The 17,872-nt window shown below is 34.4% G+C and overlaps 1 protein-coding gene across 7 annotated transcripts in view; it reads left to right on the forward strand.

Moving 5' to 3' along the window:
* Positions 1-17,872, forward strand: part of RNF180 (ring finger protein 180) — a 286,491-nt gene that overhangs the window by 258,253 nt on the left and 10,366 nt on the right. The window contains exon 8 of one of the 7 annotated variants that reach the window (XM_059916464.1): positions 3,976-4,055. The exons of the other annotated variants lie outside the window; for them this stretch is intronic. Within the exon in view, the coding sequence (XP_059772447.1) occupies positions 3,976-3,992 (17 nt within the window). The 3' untranslated portion in view covers positions 3,993-4,055. Of the gene's footprint in view, positions 1-3,975; positions 4,056-17,872 lie in introns of those variants that run through there. 7 annotated transcript variants of the gene reach the window in all.

Below are 17,872 nucleotides of genomic sequence, written 5' to 3' on the forward strand. Positions count from 1 at the left end.
CATCTACCTATGGGCATATAGGTTGCTTCCATATGTTGGCTATTGTGAATTATGTTGCAAATAACATAGGGGTGCATACACCTTTTCGAATTGTGTTTTCATTTTCTTTGGAAAAATACTCAGAACTGGAATTGCTGGACCACATAGTAGTTCTCTTTCTAATTTTTAAGGACCCTCCATACTGTTTTCCATAGAGGTTGCACCAATTTACATTTGTACCAACAGTGCATGAGAGTTTCCTTCACTCCACATCCTTGCCAACACTTGTTGATATCTTTTTGATAATAGCCATTCTGATGGGTGTGAGGTGATATCTCATCGTTGCCTTTATTATGTTGAAGTATGTTTCCTCTATACCCACTTTGTGGAGAGCTCTTTCAATAAATGGATGTTGAATTTTGTCAAAAGCTGTTACAACATCTATTGAGATGATCATATGGTTTCTATTCTTCAGTTAATGTGCTATATCACAGTGACTAATTTGAGAATACTGAACCATTCTTGCATTGCTAGGAAAAATCCCAATTGATAGTGTTCTCTGATCCTTGTAATGTATTATTGGATTTGATTTGCTAGCATTTTGTTGAGGATTTTTGAATCTGTATGCATCAGGGATATTGACCCATAATTTTCTTGTGGTGTCTTTGTCTGGCTTTTGTATCAGGGTAATGCTGGACTAGTAAAATGAGTTTGGAAGAGTTTGAAAAAGATAGGCATTAATTCCTCTTTAATGTTTGGTAGAATTTGCCTGTGAAGCTTTCTGACACTGGACTTTTGTTTGTTGAGAGTTTTTAAATTAGTGATTCAATTTCATGACTGGCATTTGGTCTGTTCATATTTTGTGTTTCATTCTGATTTAGTCTTGGGAAACTGTATGTTTCTAGGAATTTATCCATTTCTTCTAGGTTATTCATTTTATTGGCATATAATTGTGATAGTAATCCCTTTTGATCCTTTGTATTTCTGTGCTGTTTTAACTTCTCTCTCATTTCTGATTTTATTTATTTGGGCCTTCTCTTTTTCTTAATGCATCTGACTAAATGTTCATGAATTTTGTTTCTTTTTAGAGAACCAGCTTTTAGTTTCATTGATCTTTTCTACTGTTGTTTTAGTCTGTGTTTCATTTATTTCTGCTCTGAGCTTTATTCTTTCCTTCCTTCTACTAACTTTGTTTTTTTATTTGTTCTTTTTCTAGTTCCTTTAGGTGTAAGTTTAGGTTGAGATTTTTCTTGATTCCTGAGATAGGCTTGTATTGCTGTAAAATTCCCTCTTAGAACTCCTTTTGCTGCCTATCATAGATTTTGAATCATTGTGTCTTCGTTGTCATTTGTATGCAGGTATTTTTTTTAATTTTCTCTTTGATTTCTTCAGTGACTCACTGGTTATATAGTACCGTATGGTTTAGCCTACATATGTTTGTTTGTTTGTAGGGCTTTTTTTTTCAGATATTTCATTTTTAGTCTCATACCATTGTGGATGGAAAAGATGCTTAATATGATTTCTGTCTTCTTAAATGTATTGAGGCTTGTTTTTTGGCCTAGCATGCAGTGTATTCTGGAGAAAGTTCCATGTGTACTTCAAAAGAATGTATATGTTGCTGGTTTTGGATGGAATGTTCTCTAGGTGTCTATTAAGTCTATCTGGTCTAATGTGCCATTTAAAGCTAGTGTTTCCTGATTGATTTTATATCTGGATAATCTTTCCATCGATGTAAGTGGGATGTTAAAGTCACCTACAATTAATACTTGCTTTATATATTTAGATGCTCCTATGTTAGGTGTATATATATTTACAATTGCTATATCTTCTTGTTGGATTGATACCTTTATCATTACTTAATGTCCTTCTTGTCTGTTATGACAGTCTTTATTTTAAAGTCTATTTTGTCTGATATGAGTATTGCTACCCCTGCTTTCTTTTCATTTCCATTTGCATGGAATAGTTTTTTCCAGCCCCTCATTTTCAATCTGTGTGTGTCTTTAGATCTGAAGTGTGTCTTTTGTAGGCAGCATATATATGAGTCTCATTTTTTTTATCCATTCAGCCACTCTGTCTTTTTTTTTTTTTAATTTATTTATTTATTTATTTTATTTATTTATTTTTTTGGCTGTATTGGGTCTTCGTTTCTATGTGAGGGCTTTCTCTAGTTGCGGCGAACGGGGGCCACTCTTCTTCATTGTGGGGCATAGGCCTCTCACTGTCGCGGCCTCTCCTGTTGCGGAGCACAGGCTCCAGACACGCAGGCTCAGTAGTTGTGGCTCACGGGTCTAGTTGCTCCGCGGCATGTGGGATATTCCCAGACCAGGGCTCGAACCCGTGTCCCCTGCATTGGCAGGCAGACTCTCAACCACTGCACCACCAGCGAAGCCCCACTCTATGTCTTTTGATTGAAGCATTTAGTCCATTTAAAGTTTAAAGTTTATGCATTTATTCCCATTTTGTTAAGTGTTATCTGGGTGTTTTGTAGTTCTTATTTATTTCTAACTTCTTTTGCTCTCTTCCCTTTTTATTTGATAACTATGTTTGGATTTCTTTTTTCTTTTGTGTGTATCTATTATAGGTTTTTTGGGTTTGTGGTTACCATGAGGTTCATATATATACATACGTGTGTGTGTGTGTGTATGTGTACATATATATATACACATACACACACAAACACACACACGATTATTTTAAGTTGAAGATCTCTTATTCTTTAAAGCATTCTAACAACTCTTTTTTACTCCTCCCACCCACATTTGTTTTTGACATATTTTACAATTTTTTGTTTTGTGTATCCCTTAACTACTTATTGTGGTTATAGATGATTTTGCTGTTTGACTTTGAGCTTTCCTGTTAGCTTTATAAGTGGTTAATCTACCACTATTATTGTATATTTGTCTTTACCAATGAGATTTTTCCTTTTATAATTTTCATATTCCTAGTTTTGGTCTCTTTTTTCTGCTTAAAGAGGATGCTTTAACATTTCTCATTAAACTGGTTTAGTGGTGCTGAACTTTTTTACCTTTGGCTTCTCTGTAAAACTCTTTACCTCTCCTACAAATCTGAATAATAGCCTTGTTGGGTAGACTATTCTTGGCTGTAGGTTTTTCCTTTCCTCACTTTGAATATATCATTCTGGCCTGCAAAGTTTCTACTGAAAAGTCAGCTAACCATCTTATGGGATTTCCATTGGATATAAGTAGTTGCTTTTCTCTTGCTGCTTTTCTCTAATTTTTGACATTTTAATTACAATGTGTCTTGGCATGGACCTCTTTGGGTTGATCTCATTTGTGATTCTTTCTGCTTCCTGGACCTGGATGTCTGTTTCCTTTCCCAGGATAAGGAAGTTTTCAGCTATTACTGCTTCAAATAAGTTATCTGCCCCTTTCTCTCTTCTCCTTATGGGACTCTTATAATGTGTACATTGGTCCATTTGATGGTGTCCCATAAGTACCTTAAGATATCTTCACTCTTTTTCAATCTTTTTTTCTTTTTGTTCCTCTAATTAAATGAATTCCATTGCCCTGTCTTCTACTTTGCTGGTCCTTTTTTCCATTTGATCTAGTCTGCTTGAACCCTCTCTATTGAATTTTTTAGTTCAATTATTGATATCAGCTATGTGATTTCTGTTTGGTACTTTAAAAAATATTTTTTCTCTTTGTTTGAATTCTCACTTTGTTCATGCATTGCTCTCCTAACCTCAGTGAGCATCTTTGTATCTGTTATTTTGAACCATCAGGTAAACTCCTTTTCTGTTTCACTAAGATGTGTTTATGTAAATTTATCCTGTCCTTTTGTTTGGAATATACTCCTATTTCTTCATTTTCCTTGACTTTCTATTTCGGTTTTTGTGCAGTAGATAAAATAGACACCTCTCCCAGTCTTGACAGAGTTGTCTCAATTAGGAGATGAACCTTATCTATCAGCCCAGCCCAAGCACCTAGTTGTGTCCTAAATTTTTGTGATTGTCCATGCCTCCTCCTTTATTTTTAGTGGCTCCCAGTAGCTGAGGGTGTATCAAGACCCATCAATGTCCCAAAGGGGAAGATCACAGTCAGCATTTAGATGCAGCTTGATTGAAGGTGGTCCCTCAAGCAGCAGCTGGGAAAGTAAGTAGTTAAGCCTCTTCCAGGGTGAAAGTGGGAAATGGACATTTTCCCCTGCTCCCTCTATAATGGGCCCAGGTTTATAGCCAGGGAGGAGGGGTCGTGCTCCTTGGTCCATTAAGAACTGTTTCTTTATTTTACACAGTCCTGTGGAACTTGTGAATGAAAATCCCATTGGCTACTAGAGCTAAGCAATCTGGGGCCCATCTTTTCAGTGGCAGCCACAAAACCTGGGGTACCCCAGATGTTTTTACAAACTCCTTCTAGGGAGATACTGGCAACTTGGTTTCATTATTGGAGTGAGCTAGAGAGAGAAGGTGGGAGGGATATCCGCCAACTTCTCTGGTCTCTAGCGAGGATCACAGCTGCCCCTAGATGCCTACCAGCTTAGAAGCCAGGCTCTCAAGTGGCAGCTTTTAAAATATGTAGATAAACCCCTTTCAGGAAAAAACTGAGAGGCTGTTCTGCCTGCTTCATCTGCACTGAGCCCTGGTGGGATAGCCAGTTAAGCATTGCTTCTTTGCTCCACGCTCCCACTGCAAGGCCGCCCGGGTTTGATCCCTGGTCAGGGAACTAGATCCCACATGCCATAACTAACAGCCCGCGTGCTGCAGCTAAGATCTGATGCAGCCAAATAAATAAATAAATATTTTTTAAAAGACTATGAGAAGGCATGGAAATGTGTTTTCAAGATATGTTAAAAAAGAGTGGAACAAAATTATTTGTAAACCAATTATTATTTGTAAACAAAATTATAGATTTCATGTTAAAAAATAAAAATTATGTCTACCTATTGCCCAAAATTAGGAGAAAGTACAAAAACTAACTTTGTATCGGAAGATGGAATTGGAGAAAAATTTTTTAAATAATTTCTTCTAACAATGATGTAAAGTTTTCAAAGCAAAAATCAATTAAATGGCCTCAACTCCTTGGGAAAAAAAAAATTGCTTCTTTGTTTGCCACAGTTCTGTGGGACTTATGAATGGAAGACCTTTAGCTATCAGAGTCAGGTGATCTGGGGACCCATACCTTGTTTGGCAGCCATAAAATCTGGGGTGCAAATGTGTTTACATGCTCCTTCCAAGTAAGTACTGGTGACTTGTATCAGGCTGGACAGAGAAGGCAGGAGAGGTATCCCCTGGCTTCCCCAGTCTCTTGGGAGGATGCAGGCCAGACCCTAGAGCCATCTAAATTAGAAGCCTGGCCCTGAGGCAGAAGCTTTTAAAGTATGCAGATAAACTTCTCTCAGGGAAAGACTGGTGTATGAGTGATTTTGCCTGATCCCTCTGCAGTGAGTTAGCCATGGCAGTTCTAGTATGCCCATTAAGAATTGCTTCTTTGTTTGTTTGTTTGCTGTCATCTTGTGGTTCTCATGGACCCAAGCCCAGTTAGATTTCTGAGGTAGGTGTTTTGAAACTCCCTCTACTGAGAGTCTTAAATGTTGGAATACTAGATATAGGGTCCAAATCCTTTGCTCCTCAGGGAGAAGCTGGGATTCGGAGGTTCATCCCCAATTATACAGCACTGTGTAAGGGGTGGGGTTTATGGCAAGAGTGTGCCTCAACCTTTCCTACCCAATTCACTGTGGCTATTTTTCCATTCATCTGATATATAGGATCACTCAGCTACTTTCCGGATCTCTTTCAGAGGGAATTTCTCCATGTGTAGCTCTACATTCATTTTGTCTGTGGGAGTAGGAGAGCTCAGCAATCTCCTGTGTTGCCATTTTGGTTGACTACTACCTCAATGTCTTCTAACTAATCAGGTTGCTCAGTATTTTAGTGTCAAAGAAAAGATTTTTAAAATAAGGTGGGATATATTTATATATCCAGTAAAAATAGATAAAATTATTTTAAAAATAATTATCTTCTCAAAAGGCAGTTTGCTTGAAATAGTTTCAGTATAAAATGTCAAGCTAATGAGAGAATTTTGCATTGTCTTACATTTTGAAATATCTGGAATTTAATGTACTGTCATAGGTATATAAACAGAAACTGGCTTTATGATGCAGATCCATCAGTTATGATGTGACCCGTGGCAAACCAATAAACTGTCAAAGCCTCAAGCCCTTTTTGTATTTTTAATTTGTAAATTGGAGAACATATCTATCCTGAAGGACTTACTGATAATTAAAATGATCCAGTACACTGTTTCACAACCTAAATGAGGCTCTTTGAAATATTTCCTGACAAGAGATACCTTTGTAATATGCTGGATATTAGGTTAAAATCTCCAAACTAAATAAATATACTGTAAAAAATTTACCACTGAACCTCAATTTTTAGCATTACAGTGTGTAACTACAAACAAATAGACTCATTGATAAGATCTAGTTATTCTGAATTCCATGTTATTATAAATAAAGGAAAATAAATAAGGGATTGTATATTTTTTACATAAGAAAACCATTAAATCTTGTTACGTGGAAAATATTCTTAATTTTGAGTGTAAATGATTACATTATAACATCTAATTGAACATACATTTTATATAATACTTTTTGTTTAAAATAAAACAGACAAAAATTAATTAGGGATTATATTTATCTAAATTTTAGACAAACAACCACTCACTCAAAACTAGTATCTAAATGATTGATTATGTAATGGTTGTTTGCTTTTTAATAGACAAATGGTTTTCTGGTGTTTATTATGTATTTATCCTGGCATCATAAATAAAATGTACCACATTTAGCCCAACTGTAGCCAATTAGAAATAGGATAATATAAACCCATAATTTATGTATAAAAATGTAAATATAATTATCATAAATTACATACCTTAATGGCAAGTATTATAGTCCTCCAAAATTAAAGGGAAAAAAAACAAGTAAATCACATTTATTTTTTGTACTTAAATTGATGTTATAAAAATAAAGACGTGGTACTGCCACAAGACATGTCTTGATAAATTTAAAAAGATTTGAAATCATACAAAGTATCTTCTCAACCACAATGAAATAAGCTAGAAATCAATGAAGAAGGAAACTTGAAAAGCTCACAAATAGGGATTAAATAACACACTTTAAACAAACAGTGGGTCAAAGAATAAAGTGCAAAGGAAATTAGAGGATACCTCATGATGGAGTGATGTCACCATCATGGTCGTGTGAGTTGTTCCTTTTTTTATCTCCCCTTTAATTTAGAACTCTTTGGAGATCTGTTAGTGAGCAAAAATGCCTCTCTGCACAGCACACTATGACACACATGAGATCCATCCATCTGTGCATCTGAAAGTGGGTGGATTGGACTTGGAGAAGGCTACAAAGCCAAGGGGGACAGTGACAGCAGCAGCACCTGGCAGGAGTGACTTCTCTAATAGGCGGAAAGAGAGAGTGGTGAGTGAAAGTCTGCCAGGCCACACAGGCTGCAGCTGGACAGAACACAGTCCTCTTTCTGAGGAGGGACCTCCATGACTGGGGGAGGTCATAGAAGAGGGAAGACACACAAAGAGCACTGAAGGGACACATTTCCTGCTGTCTGCCCCAGGATTTCAGTAAGAGGTCAACCCATCGACCTCTGAGACTCCTTAACTCTAAGATCTCCCTACTGAGCCATGGGCACACCCAAAGCCCCAGACACCAAGCCCATACCTCCCTACACTCTGCCACCCACTTTTTGTCTTTTTATGCCAGCATTTTTATGCACATGCTCCCAACTTTAGCAGCACATCAGCTCTGGTAAGAGAAACTGAAAATTTGTGCTGTAGTCCACCTTCTGGAAAACAAAGAAAGGTTTCTAATTGCCAATCTGTTTAACTGTTTGTTAGACTCAAAGTAAACAAAACCTTCCAAAATAAGAAAGTTGGTGTTTACTACTTCAAATGTGATGACAGAGGCACATTTCATCAAACACTATGAAAAATCATGGTAATTTGGTATCTCAAAAAGAAAATGACAAATCTCCACCAACTAAACTCAAAGACATTGAATTCTTTATGAGTTAGGTTGCAATATTCCAAGTAGCTGTTATGAAGAAATTGAACAATCTGAAAGAAAACTCAGAAAAGCAAATTCATTGAATGCAGGAATAAAATTAACATACAGGAGGAGTATTTTACCAAAGAAATTGAAATTATTAAAAAAAAAAAAAGAACCAAACAAACAGAAATTCTGGTGCTAAAGAACTCAATAAATGAGATGAAGAATGCATTAGAAAGTATTAAAAATAGAGCAGATCAGATGGAAGAGAGAATTAATTAATTAGTGATCTGGAGGATAGGAATTTAGAAATGATTCAGGTAGAAGAGGAGACAGAACTAAGATTTCTAAAAAGTGAAGAAACCCTACAAGAATTATGAGACTCCATTAGGAAAGCCAAAGTAATAATAATAGGTATGCCAGAAGAAGAAAGGGAGGAGGGGCAGAGGGTTTATTTAAAAAAAAAAAATAATAATAGCTGAGACTTCCCAAGCCTGGGAAGTAATTAGACATACAAGTCCACAAACCTAACAGAACACTTCATTATCTCAATGCAAAAAGACCTTTTTCAAGACATTATAATGAAACTGTAAAACGTCAATGATAAAGAATTTTAATGGCAGCCAGGGGAAAAAGGAAAGTAACCTACCAAGGAACCCTCATTAGGCTATCAGTGAATTTCTCAGCAGAAACTCTACAGGCCAGGAGAGAGTGGGATGAGATATTCAAAGTATTAAAATATACAATTTCCAGCCAAGAATACTCTATCCGGCAAAGTTGTCCTTCAGATATGAAGGAGTAATAAAGTCTTTCCCAGACAAACAGAAGCTGAGGGAGTTTGCCACCACTTGACCTACCTTGCAAGAAACGTTAAAAGGAGTACTTCAAGCTGAAGTGAATAGATGCTAATTAGGGAAACATTAAAAAAAAAAAGTACACAAAACTCTGATAATTGTGATAGAATTAGAAAACTGTATGTTAGAATAGTATGTTAAGCACTTAATTCTAACATAAAAGTTAAAGGAAAAGAGCATTAAAATATGTATAGCTACAATTTGTTAATGAATTCACAGCACAAAAAGAGGTAATTTGTGATATCAAAAATATAAAAAGGGGAGGAGTAAAAAGGAAGAACATTTATAGCTGAAAAAAGATAAGTTGCTATCAGCAGAAAAAGGACAATTTTATCTATGAGATATTTTATATAAGCCTCATGGTAACCACAAAGCAGAAATGTGGAATAGAGATACAAAATGTAAAAAAGGGGGAGACTGAAAAACTGATCATTGAAAACCACCAATATACAAACATAAAGAGAAGCAGAAGGAAAAAGAAAATAATGGAGATACAAAATAACCAGAAGTCGAAAGATAAAATGGCAGTATCAAGTGCTTGCATATCAATAATCACCCTAAATGTAAATGTGTTGAACTCACCAATCAAAAGGCACAGGTAAAAATACAAGACCCAACTCTATGCTGCCCACAAGAGACTCATTTCAGCTCTAACTACAGACATAGACTCTAAGGATGAAAGATGACATTCCAAGCAAGCAATAACCAAAATAAAGTGGGTGTAGCCATATTTATATCAAAGTTGACTTCAAGCCAAAAATGGCAACAAGAGACAAAGAATGTCATTATATAATGATAAAGGGGTCAATACTCAAGAAGATACAACAGTCATAAATATATATATGCTCCCAACACCTGAGCAGTGAAATATACTATGCAAATACTAACAGATCTTAAGAGAGAAATAGACAACAATACAATAATAGTAGGGTCCTTCAGTACCCCACTATTGACAATGCATAGGTCATCCAGACAGAAAATCAACAAGGATATGTTGAAATGTTAACCACACTTTAGAACAAATGGAATATTATATATATATATATATATACACACACACACACACACACACACACACATATATATATATATAATATTCCATCCAAATGGAGCAAAATATACATCTTTCTCAAGTACATACAGAATATTCTCCAGGTTAGATCATATGATAGGAAACAAAACAAATCTTAGCAAATTTAAGAAGACTGAAATCATACCAACTATCTTTTGTGATCACAGTGGTATGAAACTAGAAATCAAGAGAAGATCTACGAATATGTGGAAACTGAACAATACATTCTGAACAACCAGTGGGTCAAGAAGAAATCAAAAGATAAATAAACTATTTTAAAACAAATGAAAATCCAACATAGACCTTGTGGGATACAGCAAAAGCAGTCTCAGAGGAAAGTTTATAGCAATAAATGCATATATTAAGAAAAATCACAAATAAACAATCTAACTTTATACCTCAAGGAATTAGAAAAAGAATAAATTATGCCCAAAGTAAGCAGAAGAAGGAAGTAATAAAGATCAAAGCAGAAATAAATGAAATAGGGGCCAGAAAAAACAATAGGATCAACAAAACCAAGAGCTGGTTCTTCAAAATTGACAAAATTATAACTACATTTACCAAGAAAAAAGAAGAGAGAAGACTCAAATAAAATTATAAATGAAAGAGGAGATATTATAGTTGATTCTACAGAAATAATGGGATCATAAGAGATTACAAAACCTAGAAGAAATGCATACATTTCTACAAACACATGACCTTCCAAGGCTGAATCAGGGAGAAATACAAAATCTGAACAGACCAATAAGGAATAAAGAGATTGAATCAGTAATCAAAAACCTCCCAACACAAAAAACCCTAGGACCAGACAGCTTCATTGGCAAATTCTACCAAACATTTTAAGAAGAATTAATACCAGTCTTCTTCAAAGACTCTTCCAAAATATTGGGAGGAGGGAACACATCCAAATTCATTTTACAAGGCCAGTATTACCCTGATACCAAAACCAGATAAGAGTACCATAAAAAAAAAAAGAATGCTATAGGCCAGTACCCCTGATGAGTATAGATTCAAAAATTCTCAACAAAATAGTAGCAAACCAAATTCAACAACACATTAGAAGGATTATACATCATGATCAGTGGGATTTATCTTTGGGATGCAAGAATGGCTCAACATATGCAATCAATAAATGGAATATATCACATTAACAAAATCAAAGATTAAAATCACATGATCATTTCATTTGATGAAATTTAACATCCATTCATGATTTTTAAAATCTCAACAAATTAGGTATAGAGGGAATGAACCAAAACATAATAAGGGCCATTTATGACAGTCCCACAGCTAACATTACACTCAATGGAGAAAATTGAAAGCTTTTCCTCTAAGATCAGAAACAAGACAAGGATGTCCACTCTCACCACTCCTATTCAGTATAGTACTGGAAGTCCTAGCTAGAGCAGTTAGACAAGACAAACAAAGGCATCCAAACTGGAAAGAAAGAAGTAAAATTGTTGCTATTTGCTGATACATGATTTCTAATATGATATTATACATAGAAAATCCCAAAGAGTCAATCAAAAACTGTTGGAACTAATCAATTATTTCAGTAAAGTAGCAGGATACAAGATCAACATACAGAATTCAGTTGCATTCCTTCACACTAATGATGAAACATCTGGAAAAGAAATAACACTATCCCATTCACAACAGCATCAAATACAAGAAAATACTTAGGAACAAATTTAACCAAGGTAATGAAAGATATATACTATGAAAACTATAAGACTTTGATTAAAGAAGTTGAAGAAGGCTCAAAAAAATGGAAAGACATCCTATGTTCATGGATTGGAAGAATTAATGTTGTTAAAATGTTCATACTACCCAATACCATCTACAGATTCAATGCAGTACTCATCAGATACCAAAGGCACTCTTAACAGAAATAGAAGAAACAATCCTGAAATTTGTGTGAAACCACAAAAGACTCTAAGTAACCAAAGCAATCTTGAGGAAAAATAACGTTGGAGGTATCATGCGTCTGGATTTCCAACTATACTATAAAGCCATAGTAATTTTTTAAAAGTATGGTACTGGCACAGAAATATACACATAGAACAATGGAATGGAATAGAGAGCCCAGAATCAAATCCTAGCATATACAGTAGACTAATATTCAACAAGGGAGCCAAGAACACCCAATGGGAAAAGGTGCTGGGAAAACTGGAGAAACACATGCAGAATAATGAATTTGGACCACTGTCTCATACCACTCACAAATATTAACCCAAAATGAATCAAAGACTTAAACATAAGATCTGATACCATAAAAACTAGAAGAAAACATAAGGAAGAAGTTCCTCAACATTGGTCTAGGTAATGATTTTCTGATATGATGCCAAAAGCACAGACAGCAAAAGCAAACATCAAAAGATGGAACAACATCAAACTTAAAAGCTTCTGCACAGCAAAAGAACAATTAACAAAATTAGATAACCTACAGAATGGGAGAAAAATTTTGCAAGCCAATTTTGCAAGGGGTTAAAATCCAAACTATATAAGGAACTCGTACAACTTAATAACAAAAAGATAAACAATCCAATTAAAAACTGCATGGAACTAAATAGACATTTTTTCCAAAGAGGACATCAGAATAGCCAACAAGCACATGAAAAGATGCTTAACATCACTAATCATCATGGAAATGCAAATCAAAACTATGAGATATCACTTCATACCTGTTATATAGAATGACTATCCTCAAGAAGACAGAAGACAACAGATGCTTGTGGGGATATGATGAAAGGAGAACTTTTATACACTGTTGGTGGGAATGTAGATTTGTCCAACCACTATGGAAAACAATATGAAGGTTCCTCAAAACATTAAAAATCTACCATATGATCCAGCAATTCCACTTCTGGGTATATACCTAAAGGAAATGAAAACAGGATTTTGAAGATATATATGTACACCCATTTTTATTGCAGCATTATTCACAATAGTCAAGATATGGAAACCTAAATGTCCATCAGTGGATGAATGGATAAAAAAGATGTGGTGTATATATACAAGGGAATTATATTCAGCCATGAGAAAGGAAGATATCCTTCCATTTGTGACTACATGGATGGACCTTGAGGAAAATACACCAACTGAGATAAGTCAGACAGAAAAAGACCAAATACTGTATAATTTGACTTACATGTGGACTCTAAAAAAGAAAAACTCATAAAAAACAGTAAAATGATGGTTACCAAGGGGTAGTGGGGATGTGGAGGAATAAGATTGAAGTTGTTTAAGGGTCCAAACTTGCAACAAGTGGTAAATAAGCCATAGAGATCTAATGCACAGCATAATTAATATAGACAACAATATTGTACTACAATCATCAAACTTGCTGAGAGACTAAAAATTATCTCAAACACTGAAAAAAGGGATAATTATGCAATGTGATAGATGTACTAAGTATTGTTGCAGTGGCAATCATATTAAAATGTATAAATGTATCAAATTGATACCTTAAATTTATATGTCATATGTCAAATATATTCAATTTAAAAAACTGGAGAAAAAAATAAAATACATCAAGATGAATGAAAAATAAACAACATACCAAAACTTATGAGATATAGCAAAAGCAGTGCTCAGAGGAAAATTTATAACTATAAATGCCTACATTAAAAGAGAAAAAAATCCTCAAACCAATAACATAATTTTATACCTTGAGGAACTAGAAAAAGAGGAGCAATCTAAACCTAAAACTAGCAGAAGTAAGGAAATAATAAAGATTAGAATGGCAGTAAATGAAATACAGAATAGAAAAACAATGGAGAAAAATCAACAAAACCAAAAGTTGGTTCTTTTAAAATATCAAAAGAGTTGGCAACCCTTTAGCTAGACCGACAAAGAAAAAAGAAGATGCAAATAAATAACTAGACTCAGAAATAAAAGTAGAGGCTTCACTACCAACCTTACAGAAAAAAAAAAAAATAGTATACAAGAATACTATGAGCAATTGTATGACAACAAATTAGATAACCTAGATAGAATGGACAAATTTCTAGGAACACAAATTATCTAAACTTCTTAAGAATAAATAGAAAATCTCAACACACTTATAACAAATAAAGTACTTGAATCAGTAATCAAAAACCTCCCAAAAAGGCAGGGACCAAATGACATCACTGGTGAATTCTACCAAAATTTAAAGAAGTAACCCCAATCTTTGTTAAACTCTTGCAAGAAATTGAAGAGAAGGGAATACTTCCTAACTCATTCTATGAGGCCAGCATTGCCCCAATATTAAAGCCATATAAAGACATCACAAAAAAAGATTACAGACCAATGTCCCTTATAAATGTAGATGCAAAATCCTTCAAAAATTACTAGGAAACTGTACAGTATGACCAAATGGTATTTATTCCAAGTATGCTAGGGTGGTCTAACATAAGAAAATCAATATTTTGATTAATATACCATATATTATATACCATATTATACCATATTAATAGAATGCATACAGGCATTTGACAAAATCAAGCACCTTTTTTACAAAAAATTCAGAATACTAGGAATAGAAAGGAACTTCCTCAACATGACAACAGGCATTTATAAAAAAAAAACTCACAGGTAACATCAAACTCAGTGTGAAAGACTGAAAACTTTCCCCCTAAGATTAAGAACAAGACAAGGATGCCTGCTTTAACCACTGCTATTCAACACTGCTCTAGAAATTCTAGCCAGAACAGTTAGATAAGAACAAGAAATAAAAGGAATCCAAATTGGAAAGGTAGAAGTAAACTTATATATAGAAAATCCCAAAGAATCTAAGAGAAAGCTACTAGAACTAATAAAATATCCAGCAAAGTTTCAGGTTACAGCATCAACACACAGCACTCAGTTGTGTTTACCAACAGAGAACAATCTGAAAAGGATATTAAGAAAGCAGTTTCATTTACAACAGCATCTAAAAGAATAAATAACTAGGAAAAAATTTAACCAAGGATGGTTACTTGTATACTGAGAACTATAAAACAGAACTGAAAGAAATTAAAGAAGACCTAAATAAATGGAAAGATATCCTGTGTCCATGGATTAGAAGACTTAATATTGTTAAGATATCAGTACTAGCTACAGCTATCAGTAGATTCAATGCAATACCTATCAAAATTACTATAGCCCATTTTGTAGAAATGGAAAACCTGGTCCTTAATATCAAGGGGCCCTGAGTAAACAAAAAAAATTTTTGAAAAAGAAGCACAATGTGGTAGAATCACACTTTCTATTTCAAAACTTACTACAGGAATCAAAACAGTATGATACTAGCAAAAGGATATGGAATAGAAATGGAATAGTAACTCTAGAAATAAACCCATATGTCTATGGCCACTTGATTTTTGGAAAGGGTGCTAAGGCCATTCAATGGGGGAAAGAATAGTCTCTTCAACAGATAATGCTAGGACAACTGGATTTCCACATGCACAAGAATAAAATTGGACCCCCTACTTCATACTTTGTACAAAAATTAACTCAGAATGGATCAGTGGCCTAAGTATAAAACATAAAACTCTTAAAAGAAAATATAGGGGTAAATCTTCGTGACCAAACAGATTCTTAGGTATGACACCAAAAGCATAAGCAAATAAATAAATTGAACTTCATCAAAATTAAAAATTTTGTGCATCAAAAGGAAAGTATCAAGAAGGTAAAAATACAACCCACATAATAGGAGAAAATGTTTGCAAATTATATCTGATAATGGTTTAATACCCAGAACATATAAAAACTCAAGAAGACAAACAACCCAGTTAAAAAATGGGCAATGGACTTCAATAGACATTCTTCCAAAGAGTATATACAAATAGCCAATAAACACATGAAAAGATACACAACATCATTAGTCATTAGGAGAATTAATGCAAATCAAAACCACAATGAGATTCACACCTACTATAATGACTATAATTTTAAAAAAAAAATAACAAATGTTGGCAAGGATGTGGAGAAATTGGAACCCTTGTGCATTGCTAGCAGGGATGCAAAATGACATATTGCACTGGAAAAAAAAAAGAAAACAGTCTGGAGTTTTCTCAAAATGCTAAACATAGAATCACCACGTGACATAACAGTTCTACTCTTGGGTATATACCCAAAGGAATTGAAAGCAGGGACTCAAACAGATACTTGTTTGCCAGTGTTCAATGCAGCATTATTCACTATAGCCAACAGATGGAAACAACCCAATTATCTAAGAACAAATTAATGGATTAAAAAAATATGGTATATACATACAATGGAATATTATTCAGCCATGAAAAGGAATGAAGTTTTCATACATCATGCAGTAACAGTGAACCTTGAAAACATTATGTTAAGTGAAATAAGCCAAACATAAAAGGATGAATACTGCATGATCCCACTTCTGTGAGATATCTTAGAACAGGCAAATTCATAGAGACAGAAAGTAGATTAGAGGTTGCCAGGAGCCAAGGAGAGCAGGGAATTGGGGAATTATTGCTTAATGGCTACACAGTATCTCTTTGTGGTAATGAAAAAAATTTTGGAAATAAATAGTGGCAGTGGTTGCTTAACTTTGTGAATGTAATTAATGCCACTGAACTGTATAGTAAAAATGCCAAATTTCATGTTATTCGTGTTCTATCACAATAAAAAAATACTTTTTAAAAAGAAAACACATGGTTCTGGGACTTCCCTGGTGGTGCAGTGGTTAAGACTCTGTGCTCCCAATGCAGGGGGCCCGGGTTCGATCCCTGGTCAGGGAATTAGATCCCACATGCATGCCGCAACTAAGAGTTCATATGCCTCAACTAAGGAGCCGGCAAGCCACAACTAAGGAGCCCACGAGCTGCAACTAAGGAGCCCGTGAGCTGCAACTAAGGAGCCCACCTGCCACAACTAAGACCTGGCGCAACCAAATAAACTAATTAAAAAAAAAAACAACAACACATGGTTCTCACTTCTTACCTGGTTACAGAAACAAAACATTTAAGAATTATATAATTTAGCCCAATAACTTTAAAAACGATATTGAAATGTCAGTAGTTGTTATAGAATATGTTGCAACCTGCAATATATTTTAGTTTATTCAATATAAAAAGTTAATTTTGCAGGATTAATAAATATATTTGACCCTGCAATCCTAAAGATATAGAAGATAAAGATGAAATTTAAAATCCATTTTGCATTAACTTTTCATGTCTATTAACAGAGTAACTCTATACCTGCTTGTGAGTAAAAATATCACTCCACCTCTACTAAGTCTTATTTATATTAATCAAATTTTGACACAGCAAAATTCTTATGTAACATGAAGAATATAGAGCAATAAAACACCATGCTTTAACCTTTTGTCTGTCCCATCACACACGAAGGATAGGACATATCCCCTTTTTAATACTGATTTCAGGGCTCTCTGAATTAACCTCTAAAGTTTTTTTCATAAGAACTACGAAATGTACCTCAAATATATTCATAATAATATTCAATACATTCTGAAAATATAGTTGAGAAGCTTGATTTGGGACATTCTCAGAAATATGCTAATATATTCATTGTACTCTCTGAAGTCTATCCTTATATACATACATTCATCCATCCATTCAATAAACACACTTAGTACCCACTATAAGCACTGTGCAAGTTGCTAAAATTACAAAAATGAATGAGATAATTGTTGACAGTCTTTCTGTCTCTGAAAGAATCTTCAAAATATAGAGCCTACTTTATGGTCTTTGATGATGAATATAAATTTGAACCATATTCTGGGGAGAAAAGGTCATGCCTTGTTTTCTAGAATATGAGAAATCCTTATGAGGTAAAATTGTTTTTACAAAATAGAATTTATGGAGAGGCAGAAGTACCTGTATGAGATTCTGGAATGCTGGTTCTTCTTTATATTCTTCCTAAATATGATAGTGACTTGGAGATTTTCTTCACAGTTCTTTCTCACTCTTTGATTTCACACAATGAA

Source organism: Balaenoptera ricei, chromosome 3 (genome assembly GCF_028023285.1).
Source record: "Balaenoptera ricei isolate mBalRic1 chromosome 3, mBalRic1.hap2, whole genome shotgun sequence".
NCBI classification, from domain to species: domain Eukaryota; kingdom Metazoa; phylum Chordata; class Mammalia; order Artiodactyla; family Balaenopteridae; genus Balaenoptera; species Balaenoptera ricei.